Below are 15,543 nucleotides of genomic sequence, written 5' to 3'. Positions count from 1 at the left end.
CAATGTGACTACTACCAAGGCTTGCTTGTGTATCACTTCAGGCAGGAAAAGTTGTGGAAATGACAGGAAAACATGGTGCTGTTATCACATGCCACAGTAATGTATAACACAATACTCAGCTAATCACACTGCTCACTGAGTGCCTGGCACAAGAAAACAGGGAGTTCAACATTCTTCATGTAAGCAACCTCCCCTCACTGGGAGGACAGTGCAGCCCCTGGTGATTTGAACTGTCTTTTAGCATATTAAATCATAAGCAATTTGTTTTCTTACAGCAATGGCAGTTATTATTTCCAACTGCATTATTAGCATGATTAGAAACAGGAATAAATGCATTCAAATTCCTAACTAAACACCTATATATTGGTGACATGCTGTTTCCTCAAGGCACATTGATCATTATTGCTCTGTTTTTCTTGTGGTTTATAAAGCAGAACTTACTATATATATGTGGAGATATATATATATATATATAATGCTTTTTAATATAGCTTCCATCCTGAATCCACCAATCTGGTCTTTCCCAGGTGGGGCTTATCAATTTATCATCCTACCTTATCTTGTCATCTTTTCTTATCCCCTCTCTTAAGGAATAAGGTTGCATGACTTGAATAACTACATCCTTTCTTATTACCTCCAGAGTCACACAACTGACAGCTCAACCAAGGTTAACTCCCACTCTATTCCAAGAACAAGAACCAGGTTCTGGATCTCCAACCCCCTAAAGCTGTCCAGCTCTGGCAATCTCCTTTCCTGATACGAGGACTCATTATCTCAGAACAGTTGAAGTAGCTCAGCCAAGGATGGCTCCTGCTAAGCCCCTTGTGGAGGGCACACAGAAAAAAAAGCACTCAAGTACTTGTGCCAAGGACCAATGCAGCCACCCACAAACATTCAGCAATGAAAACTCATGGTTTTGTTCAGCTCCTGGTCGGAAACACTTGGAGAGGTGGGTAATAAGCACTGTTATTTCAACTATATGAAATGGGTTTGTTTCAACTACTTCAACAAGAGATTTTTCCAATTTAAATTAATCCAAGCCTAGTCTGGGCAAGATAAAAGCTCTCCTTCATCTCCTTCAGGATCAACCAAACAACACCCAATCAAAACCCAAGAACTAAACTTTGGGCTGCATCACAGCCTGAAATAACTTGGAATTCAGTGCCAGGAATGTACCTAGCAGTGCTTTTCTTCCCGTGGCACACAAGGACAGATGGGAGCCATCACCTAACTGCAAGACAGATGGCTTTTCTAGAGAGATGCAGCGACCAGAAATGTGGTGACTAACAGAGAGCTCATAACAAGACTGAAGTAGACCAAATGTGACTTGCAGTTTTGAAGTACCCTTTCTCTAAGACATAAGGCCAGTAAAAGCAACTGCCTGTTTAAGGTCCCCATCTCCATCTTCTAGTATTATGGGTGAGGTTTTAAATGTTGGTCTCCTCCAAGATGGCTGCACAGAGCAGTTTTCTCCACTGACTCTCGGGAGCCAGGAGGTGATTTTCTGCAAGCCCTGTAAGGATGCTCACAGAAAATTAAGGATGCTGTAAGGAGCTAGGCCAGTAGTCCCAGAGAATTACCTTTCCCATCATTCACTGGTTTAAAATAGCCACCTACAACATCAGTGACAAAACAAACCCAGCTGGATGATAGGGAAGCCTCAGAGAGGAAAACCACCGTCATACTACTGTAGCAAGAGATACTTGAAACAATCACTTCAACTGATCCACACTTGTCTCTGCAAAAGCATCAGTTACATTGGGCACGAAGGACCAGTTGCTCATCCAGATTAACTCCAGGCATATTTTACAAAGGAGGGAATTAAAACAGGCTCAAAGAGAAGATCTTTTAGTGTCAGCATAATCCAGTATAGACTGGCTTGGACACTTGCTCTCACATATCTGAGGTTTCCCAAAATGGAAGGAACTTCATGATGGGAAGAACATCTACCTGAACCTCAAAGACAATGTCTCTAATTTTCACCAACATAATATACCATAAACCCAGTTAACGTAAGTCCTTTTCAGAAGTCAGTTCCTCGTACAAGCAGAATGACAAAACCAGTTTAGCCCTGCAGGACAATCCCCACCTCCACCACATCCATCCAATCCACCACCATGTCTTCTCCATGAGTTCTTTGAACAGCAGCTGTTTCTCCTGGGTGCATCCCGTTCATTCAGTCCAAATATCCTCCATGGTACATGCTGAAAGTCACTCATTTATGCAAAGGATGAAGACAGAGGCTGTTGACGATGACTTGTGGGCTTGAAGCAGTCTCCCAGTCTGCAGACTGTCCTCTCTTTTTTCTCCATTCCTTGATGTGTACAGAAGACAAGAGAGACGACTGATTCCTTCAGTTTGAACCCATAAAGCAGAAGAGTTGGCTCACTTCTCAGAGTAAAATGCAAGATACTTTATTACCAGGTGACGCTGAACGTCTGAAGAGCTGAAGTATGTACTCCTGCTCTGATGTAATGCAGCGTGATGCCGAGTATGAAGAATAGCAATGAACAAAGTTCATTCCTACAGCTAGTAATGCAGTTGTTTATTGGGGTTTCCTGAAGGAATGTTGGTTTGCAAGGTCCACATATGGAAACATAGGGTTTGAGTCCAACTTAACTCACAGCTATGAATAGTGCTGCTCCATATATAAAAGCCTTGCTGACATTTCTCTGTGCCACACAACCAGAAAAAGAAGTCTGTGCCTGACCATCTCAGGTTAAATGGAGTCCAACAGTGACAGCCAGACACCACAAACACAGCAGAGACCACTCCTCTTCAAAGGCATCAACCTCAGCCCAATGGGTAAGCCATGTCCTGCTTTGTTACTTATAAATAATTATTGAACAACATATTTATCAGAAAAAGGGAAGAGACCAAACCTGTGTGTGCACACATATATATTTAGAGATGTTGCACGTAAGTATCTGTTTCATCCCATTTTCCTCTCCAAACACCAGCAGGGTTTGCATATTAAGCTAGCAGTTCCTGTGTTTGCCCAAGGAGGGAACTTGGGGATACAGGCTCTCTTCAGCCTCAGACCTTCATCTATGTTCCTGGACACTGGTCTCTAGGACATAGAGGATGGGACACCTATTGCCCCTGGTGACCCTGGATCAATCCTCAACTCAGAAAGCTGGATTCATGCATCTAGAAGGAAAGAAGCTGAAAGAGAAAGGCCAAGAGGACAGTTCACGTTCTCAGATATTACATGAAGATGAGCAACAGCATCTCCTGCTCCCTGAATAAATTTTAACTGCAGTGAGTAGGGACTGGTGTGTTTTCAGAGCATGCCTTAGGAACTGGTGACTTCAGGTGTGGGGATGCTCAATGCCCTCTCTTGGACAGGACAGCAGCAATGTACAGAGCCCAGTGGATGGCTGGGGCACCCTAGGATGCAGAAACCACATATGCCACAGGCTCTTTTTGATCAAAAAGCTCAAGTCCCAAAGACTGCTCATCACTGGAGGAAGGAAGGCACAAGTTTGGCAACTCCCAGCTCCCAAATGGAATTCTGGATCTCACCTGTAATTCTTAATCACAAGAAGTTACTTTAGAGGTAGATAATGAGACCACTTAAAGGCTCAGAGATAGCAATGTATCATACCTTCTCTGTAACATATGAAACAGAAGGTTTAGAATGGCTTACAGAATTACTGATGAAATGGTAAAGCACAGACACACAGCTCTTAAAATACTCTGAAAAACACACTCACAGGTTCAGATGCTATTGAAAAGTCTAACATGAATAAAGCTATGGTCTCCCATTTTCTCTCTAACCCTCCTAAGAAGATTAGAGTATTTTGGTGTCCTGCATGCTTTTGAAACCTCCACACACCAAGATTTACAACCAGCTTGTATACATACATGTACACTGCTGCCCTTGCTAGGGGATGCAGCACCTACAATCAAAGGAAGGAAAAAAGGAGAGGAAACTGTAACCACAAGAGCATGAAGGACTGGAAGAGCTGCTGCAGACTCAAACTCTTTGACCTGTTTTCACTTCTCTTAAATAAGCACTGCAGCAGTTACATCTTGGTATGCATTACACAGGTATGCCAGGACCACATGCATCCCTCCTGCTGTGTGAAGAGGGCTGTAACTCAAGGATCCCTGGGGTCTACTGAGCATTAATGCAACAGCTCTGATCCTGCCAGAGCCTGAGCTGCCTCTGACTCACTGGGTCAGAGGCAACAGAATTAAACTGACTTTCTTAAACCCCACCAAGTCAGAACACAGGAGTTTTTGCAACCATTTAGGTTTGCAAAGTTAATCACTCAAAATGTGTGAAGCACTCGGAACCTGTGGGAGCCTGATTAGTATATAACAGGGGGTTGGATTTAATATAGCCACCCCAAGGTAAGTGATTAGGTTTCCATTAGTTCTGAGGAGACCAGGTTGCAGCAGTGTGGCAGGAACCTGGGTGCTCAGCACTGCTGAAACAATCAATGTGAATTAGTTTAATGCACATATACAAACTCCAAATCTTGGTTCCAGATATGGAAGACCTAAATTCAGAAGCAGAGTGCTGAGATATCATCAAGAAGAGAACAGTCCTACCAGGGCACTGATGCTCAAAGGACATGGAAGCAGCTAGAGCTGCAGATACCAAAAGGCTCCTCTGCAGAGCAGGATTAGCACCTTAAATGAAACACCAAAACTTAGAAGGCAAAACAAAACCAGACCTTAATGCAGCATGTTCAGTCAAAACCTCACACTGATTTCGGTAGCACCTCCCTGAAAAGGCAACCCACTCCAAGTCAGAGATACTGAGTATGGGTGTTTTACATCTGTATCATCTCTTTTGTCATCTATGCTAAAGATATCACTAACCAAAGGAACTTGCAAGCTTCTGGAAGAAACAGGAAGGTTAAACACAAAGCAAAGCTCATGGATTTGTCAAGAAAGCTCCAGAAAAAAATAAACATTGCTCTAGCACTTCAGCGATGGTGATGTTTGTGTTAGAAGCGAGAGCATGTTTACTACAGACTCAAACATGTAAATGTATTTGCTGAGTCCTTGGAATTACCATTTTACTTGTGCTTACTGCAAATACAAGTAAGTTTCCTCATGATCACATTCAGATCCTGCAACTTGTAGGTAATGTTGCAACCCTGGCAGCGTTCAAGGTCAGTTTGGACACAGCCTTGAGAGACATGGTATAGTGTGAGGCATCCCTGCCCATGGCAGGGGGGTGGAACTGGATGATCTTAAGGTCCTTTCCAACCCAAACCATTCTGTGATTTTATGTTGCAGAACGCTCATAGAAAGAAAAATCAGCTGGTACCTTCTACATAGAAGCCTCCCTCTGAGGCTTGCAGGCATCCCTGCAATGGAGAAGCACCATGCGGCAGAAAGGCATCAGACACTAGTAACAATAAACATGTGAAATGACTGAGAGAAATAGGGAACAGATAGAGAAATATTCACAGGAAAATTCACACCAGGAATTGGGAACATGCCAATTCAGGATCCTCCAACTTGGGGTTTTAATGGTTTTCAGACAAAGGGTAGTTACTCTCACAGGTTATGTCTTAATGAACTCAGCCAGCTGCAGGCTCTGCAGTTAGAGAGCCTGAAACCACATGTCAGAAAGGTTTGGAAAAGCCTGAGATTAAAAGAGAAGCAGATACTTGAGACAGACTTGGGGCAGGGAGAAAAACCCTTTTCAGGAATAATGACAGTCCCTGAGCTATGCAGGAAAATGGGAAGCAGCAGAGTCTGACATGCAACTGGGCCTCCACTTGCTTTTAATAAGAGATCCAACCCCCAAAGGACTATTAAACAAACATCTGCCAACACACTCTTGGGGCATCTCTGTGGAAAGGGAGTTACTCTCCCAAGTGTCACAAGAAGAAGGTACAAAGAGGCATCCCTTGGAGCTTAAGTCACAAAGAACCCATGAGATGCTACAGGGGGTTGCAGAGTCCAACAGACCACCAGGGAGTTCAGAAGCTGTGTTTGTGAGCACTGAAAGAGATTTCATTTTGTCACCTTTCCAGAGGAGGCTTTAACTTCTAGAGAGGTGACACTCCAACAGTCGAGAGACAGTTCTGCACCAGGCTGGGAACCAGGTGCCAAACAAAAGCCATTATGTGTGCCCATTTCTTAGCAGGTGGATCTGAACTCTAAAGTCCAGATCACGGCAGCGCTGCACCAGAAGAGTACAAAGCTTCCCAGAAAACCAAACCACTCATCTTGAACAACTTGGTTCAAGGGATGTCAGCGATGGCCAGGACAAGACAGACCTAGGGAAACCTGCCGTGCACAGCCATGCAGTCACAGCTCACCACATCATTCCTCTGCTAATGTTATTTGAACCAGCTTTCGGCAAAGCCCACCAGCTGCAGGTAGCTCTGTAGAGCCTGCACACAGATAATTGAGTAAGCTTATTTTGTTTGTGACCTAAATCCTACTTGGACGCAGAAGAGATGAGGTAAAAGGTGGGATGCTCTTCAGGCGTGTCCTGGGTTCAGGAAATACCAACTGAAAAAACACTGGGCCAGAAGTTTAAGAGCTCACCCTAACCATGGCTGGTGTCCTCCAGTCACCTCTGCTGCACGGAAAACCAAGTCAGCATCTGATAACGTGGCCTAAGGCAGAACCGATGAGAACTGGGGTCTCCATCACGTGGAGTGTGACCCAGCCTGCAGAGTACAGCACTCACACATGGCCCAGGCTGACCCAGACCAGGCACAAGCAGAAGCTCTTCAATGGACTGGGGGTCCACCTGCCAGTAAAGCATCTTCTCTAGACAGCACCCTTTCCAGTAAGAATCTTACTCCCCAGTTACTCCCTGTAATTCAGGCTCTGTTCTGCTTTTACCCTGCATATGTCTGTGTATCACTGGGCTGTACCTCCTGGGTAGACTGGGACCATGCCTACCTACAAAAAATCTCTTTATGCTTATAAAGTGGATCTGGTGGAAGTAGTCACGGCTGAAGCAAACAAAACACATATTCTCTGTAGCTCCATCAGTCACAGGCAGTCCCAGAACCAGAACAGACCTTCCTTCCAATCCCCTGCCTCAACATGGCATCCCAGGGCTCTGCCCTCCTGCCCAACAGGATCTGCACAGGAAAACCATTCAAAGAACCTTTTCAATTGCAACAAGGGATGTCTCAGCTCTCAGCATCTCAGGGGTGATTTCAGGGACCCACAGCACAAATTCTAGCAGCTGGAAAGGTATTTCCAATTTCTAATCTTATTGAAAGCCACCCTTGAGTCAGTCTCCTATTTAAAGGTCATTTCAAAGCCCCTCAATTTAAACACATGTTCTGATTCTAAGGGGGTTTGCCACTGCCTCCTGTCTGAGCAGTTGCAGCCTCTGCTCTGCTTGTCTCCTTGCTTGGTTTCCTGGCCATGTGTGACAAAGGCAACCTCCTTCAGGCCATCCCAACACAACTAGTAGCTGATGTACTGGAAAAGGTCAAGAAAGGAGGTGTCCTGACCAGGGTCTGAGAGTGCCATGGGCTGGGCAAGGATAGGACAGGAGCAGCAGGGCTATGCCACCCAGTGCCATTCATTTACTGCCATCCTCACCAGCTCTCAGCTCCAAGGCCATCATGCAGATGGCACAGCAAAGCTCACAGGTCCCAGCCACCCACCGGCTGCTCCTGTGTGTGGTCTTGTGTTCCTACATGTTGCTCTGCATTCTGCCCTGGCACCCACCTCCTGCACTCCCATGGCAGCACACTCATACATCCAGGAGGATATCAACTGTATCCTGGGCTGCATCAACAGGAGCGTGACCAGCAGGTCAAAGGAGGTGATCCTGCCCCTCTGCTCTGCTCTCATGAGACCCCACTTGCAGCACCGTGTGCAGTGCTGGGGTCCTCAACATAAGAAGGACATGGAGGTGCTGGAGCAAGTCCACAAGGATGATCACGAGCTGGAGCACCTCCCATATGGAGACAGGCTGAGAACATTGGGGCTGTTCAGCCTGGAGAAGAGAAGCTGCGTGGAGACCTCAGAGCAGCTTCCAGTATCCAGAAGGCTACAAGGATGCAAAGAGGGACTCTTCATCAGGGACTGTAGCGACAGGACAAGGGGTGATGGGTTCAAACTGAAACAGGGTTAGATGTAAGGCAGAAGTTCTTCCCTGTGAGGGTGAGGCACTGGCACAGGGTGCCCAGAGAAGCTGTGGCTGCCCCATCCCTAGCAGTGCTCAAAGCCAGGCTGGACAAACGGGTTTGGAGCAACCTGCTCTAGTGGAAGGTGTCCCTGCCCATGGCAGGGGGGTTGGAACTGGATGATCTTGAGGTCCTTTCCAACCTTAACAATTCTATGATTCTATGATGTAACCCAGCTCGAGATCTAAACCATAAGACACGGCTCCAAGCCACCACAGATGGAAAAGGAGTGGCAGGAAAAAGACTTGTGAACCCATGTCCCACCTTTCTGTATTCAGCAGTGTTTAATCTATGTGCACTCCCCCTGGAAATGGTTTTCCAGGGTAGAGCCTATATATTAACAAAATGCCTCTGCCCATGGCAGCAGTGAAGCTCTGGGAATAGCCTCCAGGCAGAAGCACCAAATGCATGATGCTCGCCAGGCTACAGGAGCTATTCCTGTGCCACAGGGTGGAAGGCAACTGGGAAGCACTGGTCAGTGCCTTCGTAATGCCACGTTTTACACTTGAGATTCCTCAGGATTTGAGACTGTCCCTCTGGACATGCCATTAAACCCAAGGAACTAGCAGGAATGAACAGAGTCAGAAATCACACAAAGATCACCTGGAAACCTCACTGAGTTCCCTCCAGCCCATGTGTGCTCACTGGAGCTAAACTCCTCCCCTGGCTGAGCATGATTTCCAACATGGTTTCTTCCACAGTCCCAACTTCTTTTCCAACACTCCTGAGATCTCTCAGACTGAGAAACAAACTGTAAGGAAAAAGCTGAACTCACACTGGGCAGGGAACGTGGGGTCCATGCCTCTGTACTGGGGTACAAAGCCTCAGCACTGAGGAGGAGCACAGCTACACCCAATATTCTGATATTCCCAAGGCTACAGCGTGCCTTCCCTCCTTGTCAGCAGTGTCTTTGCTCCAGTGATGCATTTTACAGAGGTTGCTCCCTCCTAACACACACAGAGGCATGAAAAGCCCTATTTGCTCCTTTGCTTTCTGTCTACATAGTAAGAAACCACACTCTTACCTGAGCATCCACCAATCCAGCCTGATCAGTTCCCCGACCAAAACCTGTTAATCAAGCAAAATACAGCTAATAGGCAATTGACATCTCGTGGCTGCTGCGGGTCACTGCTGCTGCCTCCTCATGTGCCCCAGCACAGGCCACACATGTGACAAGCGAAGCCTCTGCCCTCCTGGAAGCAGGAGCAACGGGAACCTCTGGATCGATGGATCCAAGTCACAGAACCCCAAATTTCATGTGAGAAATTGACCTCTCTGTATCTTCGGATCCACCCATCTGGACCAACAGGGTTTACACAGGGAAAGCCCCAGCAGTGTTTGGGAGGCAGCTGAGGCCACTGCTCCATCAGGCTGGGGAAGGGAAGCAACTCCATGGACAGAAACACACCTTGCATCAGGAATGCATCTGGGCCAGGAGGTCTGGAACATCCAATTCAAAAAGTCTAGAAAGGTTTCTAGACAACAGAGGAAAAACCATTCCAAGCTCTCTGGGAAGAGGTGGGAGATGCAGATACATCACCATGATGCACCAGCTGCGAGACAAACACTTGAGAGAAGCGTGCAACCAGGAATTGTGAACGTTGCTTTGAGGAACAGCATCCACTATGGACAACATAAAGGACATGAGGGTGAATTAGCTGTATCTGAGCTTAATCAGCCCCAACACAAAGAAAGCAATCCAGGCAACAGCATCCAACTCTTTCAAACACAAATGGCTGCTACCACTTGTGACCTCCCAAGTAAGCTTTAGCACAGACACATCACATCATTTTTGACACTTGAACAGCTATCATATCCCACCCAAAACACTTCCAAGCCCTCAGAACCAGTTATCCCGTTAACCAGCCCAGCATCATACCCCTGCCAACAACTGCAACTCCCACGGAGACAGGGCAGCACCTTCTCAATGGACAACGTTGACAGCCACTTGCACAAACATGAAGCTTAAGATGTCACTGACTAACAACACAAGCTCTTGCGTGCTAGGCAGGAGCCACTGTGACTTCCAGTGAATCTGAGACAGAAATCCACGTAGATAAAAAAGGAAAGTCAAATACCTATAGGTGGCTGATGGTGGGAACTCACTACCTGAGTCTAAGTCCTCCTGTATTTAATGGACTAGGGAGGTTTGAGAGAGGCAAGAGCCCCAGATGGAGTTCTAGAGAAAACTGTTACAAGGGTTCGATGATGTGATGAGACATGAAAGGTGAATATATAAATGCTAGCTCCACAACCAGTAAGAATACTCTTTCAGAGAGGAAAAGAGAGAGAGGAGGACTTGCTGGAAAGGTCAGGTGGGATGGTAAGAATAATAATCTGAAGTACTCCATAACATTTCTAGATATTGTAATCATCATTGCAGAATCATTAGTCATCAGAAACATGTTTCTAACTTGATAAAGGCTTGTTTGAAAACACCCAGCATAAAGAAACTATGTGAAATAAGAAGAGACCCCAGAGGGCATGTCCTGGGGAAGCAGAAGGCACTGAGCTCAAGGGGAGAGGCAGCGCCATGCAGAGCCAAGCAGAAGCAGCCCATGGCTAGGGACACCCTGGAGAGTCCAGGCAGTGAGGGAAGCTGCAGGCACAGTTTGAGACTTGCCACTGACAAAACTCTTGAGACCTGCTGGGGAATTTAGAGAGGAAAAATTTGGGCTGTCTTTGCATGCTGCCACACATACAGGCTGTGGGTGCATCACCCATGCATCTACATTGGTGGATCTGAGGATACAAAGCTACTGCTTCCTGTGGTGATGTACTAGTGTTATCTACTAGTGCCAGGAACAGCTCTATGCCACACCTGCATTCAAACTGGGGACAGGGACACCCTGCAGCTACCTGGCTAGAACACCCAGTGAGAACTAACCACTGCAGAACTCCCTGCCATTGCCATGGTGGCAGAGGGATAAACCTCAAGCCTTTTATTTTAGTGCTGAAAAATAAGTAAAAATAAAAAATAAAAAAAAATCTATCACAGTTACGTCTTCCACAAGTAACACAGAAATCAGAACCTCCCTCTAACAAAAAGTAATAAGCACTGAATAAAGAGACAGGAAAATGACAGTAAATAGGTCTGGAAATTAATTCTAGGCATATCTTGCATTATCAGCTACAATTTAACTCAATTTAATCCATGCTGGAAGGCAGTAGCTCCAGTGCAAAACAGGAAGATCCCAAATTTCACCTTTGTTTAATCCTGAGGGTTGGGGGGGAGGGGGGGGGAAGTCACCTCTACAGTGACTCAAACTGACAGGTCTGAACAAACTACAAATAACCGAAGTCATCAAAGTACATTTAAAATAACACTGCATCTTGGCTAAGTAATTTCTTAGCTGTCCCACTAGTTGCGCCTTTGGCTTTATACTCACATGTGTGGATTTTGGAAGGGAACTCCAGAAGTGTTTAGAGTAAATCTTGCTGTGGACTTGAAAGGTGGATTTGCAAAATTTAACTTCAGCGCTTTGCGTTTACCTGGGAGACAAGAGAAAAAGTGAACTTCTGGTCAGCAACGAAGTACTGAGAGTATCTGGAAATCAACAGGGAAAAACGGTGTATTGTAAGAAAAGGAAAACGTTTCACAGTAACATTAGCAAATGTTAGCTTGGATTAGGGAGACAGGGATGGAGAACTGGAGTCAGCTCCCACCATCTCATTCCAAGCCAGTTCCTCTTGCGACAGCTGAAGTACCAGCAAGTGGCTGCCAGGTCTACCATGGCACCTCCACACCAGGGCTGAGCATCATCCTCACACCATCACTCCCCTAAGCAGATCCATGGCTTAGGCTCAACTTCAGCCACAGTGGGAAAGGGGCCCGATCTGCTCAGCACAGCCTGGGCATGCCACCAGACCCCGGGTGGACAGTGCTGAGGAGGGGAAAGGCCACCTTGGGGTGTCTGTAGGAGGGCTGTCCTCAGCCTGACAGCAAACTGATGTTGCCAGGCTGAGCAGGGATGTAGGAGCCCTGCTGTGTGCTCCTTCTGCCAAGTGGCCTCCAAGCAGAAAGCACAATTCAGCCCATCAGAGGGGTGAAAGCTCTGCTCTGCAGCCAACTGAGAAAGCACAGGGGAAGAAATTAACAGTAGGGTGGGAGGAGTCCTGGCCACTGCTCCAGCCAGTGGCTGTATTTCTCACTGAAGTTGAGATGACCTGCTGAGCAGCAGCAGGGTAAGGGACTATGAAGGGAGATGTCCGTTTCCAGCCCTGTCACTGGGCTGCAGCAGACCCAGTCTTGTCCCCACTTGGCCACTGGAAAGCTGCACTCCTCTCCATCAAAACATGCGAAGATGGGGGCCTCTCCCACCCCACATTCCAGGAGCCTGCAACTGAACCCCCTTGGGCTTCCCATTGCCTGAGTGAAGTCTAAACAACTCTGCTGCTCACTTCAGGAGGTTCTGGCAGTCCAAAGCTGGCACCATATCTGGGTTCCTACAACCACCTCCCTCTGCCTGCACCCCAACATGGGTGGCATATCCCCAACTATCCCACAGCCCTCCTGGGAAAAGTCAGAAGGCACCATCCTGCTCTGAAGCATTCCTCTACCTTGCACAGAGGTTAAAGAGGTGTTTTGGGTAATTCCAAGACCAAAAAGGAAAACAAAAAACCTAGGTACAGGTCAAAGCACTTTACAGCAATTTCAGGGCACGAAATACTACAAGCATGATATCATCTTTAAGGTTGGAAAAGACCTTTAAGAACATCAAGCACAACCATTCCCCCAGCACTGCCAAGTCCGCCGCGAAACCATCACCAAGTGCCACATCTACGTGTCTGTTAAATCCCTCCGTGGATGGTGACTTCACCACTGCCCTTGGCAGCCTGTTCCAAAGCTTGCAACCCTTCTGGTGAAGAAATTGTTCCTAATCTCCAATCTAAACCTTGTGGGGTGCAACTTGAGGCCATTTCCTCTTATCCTATCACTTGTGAGTTGGGAGAAAACACTGACTCCCACCCTGCCAATAGTACCACAGAATCATTTAGGTTGGAAAGGCCCTTTAAGATCATTGTGACACCATACATCCAAAGCCAGCTTGATAAACCCAACAATCCTCAGAATTAAGGATGCACTCAAAAGAAACACACCGACCCTGCAGTCTGGAAGGCACAGGAAAGCTTGCAGCCAGCAAACACCCACCTACCCCCTCAAAACCTGCCACCCCTATGGGCTAAGCTGGATGCTGAGTGACAGGCTCAGGTATATTTGGGTGAACTTGTGTCCTGAGGACATAGATGCGGCTGCAGGATACGAATGCTGCTGCTGGAATTACCCAATGTATAGCACATGCAGCTCCACAGCATGACTCCAATCACTCCCTGATTGTTATTTCCACACAGAGATGACCACCTACTTCCTCTGCCACACCTCGCACTTCTAACTTCCCGGTATGTACTTTCAGTTCTGATCCTAGCGCAATACAATGACCTGGAAGTACCTGCAGGCACACTACATTTCCTAAAAAAATCACCAAATTTTTTACACATAAACCCCACACAAGAAACTTGTACAAGAGCCAGCAGCATGAAGCCCATTACCCAAAGCTTTGCATCCACCATTTTTTGGTGACAATTCAGCAGCAGATTCCCATGTGCTGGGTGGCAGTGCAATGGGAATACAGCCCGACACTCACTTGGGCTGCTCCTGGTCCCCCACTCTTGGAGTGGGTCCAGGGATTTACAGTGTTCACCATTATTCTAGTTATGTTTTATTGACACCCCTCTCCTAAGGGCAATAATACACAGTCCTGAGATTTTCCCTCAAGCAACATCTCTACAACTGAGAAGAGCATCTATGTTTGAAGTGGCCCAGCAGTGAACTACAAACTCCTGCCAGAAAATCTCCTCTTCTCAAAGCCTGCTCCTATATGACTATTTGCAACTGTTACCGAGTTTCCTCCTCTTTTCACACCGCAGAACACGTTTTAACACAATCTATTGATTTCTACTTCTGCAGGTTCCTAAGAATAGTTTCAGTGATGTCAATCCACAACCCAGAGCTGGATTTTCTACAAATCAAACACAGAAACACAACCTGTCCCCAGGAAGCAAACAGGATGGTTTGCTTTTGCTCAGGTGATGAACAAGGAATGTGACCAGGGAGAAACAGACATCCATGGTAAACGCTCCATCCCTGGCAGCGTTCAAGGCCAGGCTGGACAGAGCCTTGGGCAACACAGTCTCGGGTGAGGTGTCCCTGTCCATGGCAGAGGGTTTGGAACTAGATGATATGAAGATCCTTTCCAACCCAAAGCATTCTACGATCCTGAGAAATGCCAGGAATTTCCATTCAGAACAAGTCACATGGAAACATGGACTTTAAACAAAACAACACACTAAAACAAACTGGGAGTCCAACGAGAGTCAATGCAAGCCATCTTCTCCATTACCCTTTCAAAAATAAGGTACTTCATCTACGTACTAAGTCTTCAGTTTCATCCCAAAAAAGGCTTTTGACTGCTCCACACCCCTATATGAACTATGGAACCTTTTTACCTCACCCTTGTAAAATTAAAATGGGGAGGAAGGGATGCCAGGGGGCCCAATGGGTTGGATGATTTGCTTCCTTTTGGAAAGGGAATTGAATGTTTGGGGTTATCTTCTCAAGACAAAACTATTCAGTCTTATTTCTTCCAGGGCATCTGAAAGCAAAGCTAGTGCCAACTCTCACCTGAGACACGAAACAAACACAGCAACACACACAGCTTTTACTACCCAAACTGTTAGATCTTGTCTGCTAACAAAATGCTTGCTTTGATGTAGAGACAGCAGTGGAACGTTCAGAGCTGCTGATATCCTGAGCAGGATTCACAGCTCCCTGTCTCCATTGCTGTTAGTACAGTGCTGCCTTCCCACAGGCCCTTCCAACCTACAGGATTTCAGTTGTATTTCCTTCCTTTCCAGTCTTGCTCATGGACAGACTCCAACAGCAGCAGCTAATTTGAGAGGAAAGCAGTTTCCAGCCTTGCCCTCAAGACAAACCATTTTCCAAGAAAAAAACCTAAATTTTGGAACAAAACACAAAGAAGTTCAGCATATGGTGCACTTGTGCTTGAGGAGTCTGAATGAAAGAAGCCTGGGAGGAATTAGTAGTTTTAAGGACAGTAACTACAGAAACTCACTTTCAAGGGTCCAAGTCTGTTACTGACATTTACTGCCATTCAACAAAAACTGCAATTTAGTATATTCCAAGAGGCAACATCCAAATCCAAGACACCAATTCTGCATGGCAGGAATGTACTAAGTATGCTCATTTTTAGACATAACCTCATTAATATGAGTATTTATACCTACTTCACCTACAGCTCCAAGAGTGCTTCCACTTAGGGAGCCCAACGCTACACAAGAGCGGGTCAGCAAGGGCTCTGTAGGGTTACTGGCCGGTCCCTTCCTGAAACCC

The 15,543-nt window shown here is 46.4% G+C and overlaps 1 protein-coding gene across 3 annotated transcripts in view; it reads right to left on the bottom strand.

Annotated features, from left to right (window-relative positions):
* The window catches only part of MAP2K4 (mitogen-activated protein kinase kinase 4), a 75,621-nt gene that overhangs the window by 38,862 nt on the left and 21,216 nt on the right, over nucleotides 1–15,543 (bottom strand). For all 3 annotated transcript variants that reach the window (XM_057423267.1, XM_057423251.1, XM_057423259.1), the window contains exon 2: nucleotides 11,522–11,624. In XM_057423267.1, coding sequence (XP_057279250.1) covers nucleotides 11,522–11,624 — 103 coding nt within the window. The remainder of the gene's footprint in view (nucleotides 1–11,521; nucleotides 11,625–15,543) is intronic.

The sequence above is a fragment of the Pezoporus wallicus genome, unplaced genomic scaffold (genome assembly GCF_028554395.1).
Source record: "Pezoporus wallicus isolate ANWC-B61680 ecotype Strahan unplaced genomic scaffold, APGP_CSIRO_Pwel_v1 contig_8723, whole genome shotgun sequence".
NCBI lineage: Eukaryota > Metazoa > Chordata > Aves > Psittaciformes > Psittacidae > Pezoporus > Pezoporus wallicus.
This window is presented reverse-complemented; position numbering and strand designations above follow the sequence as displayed.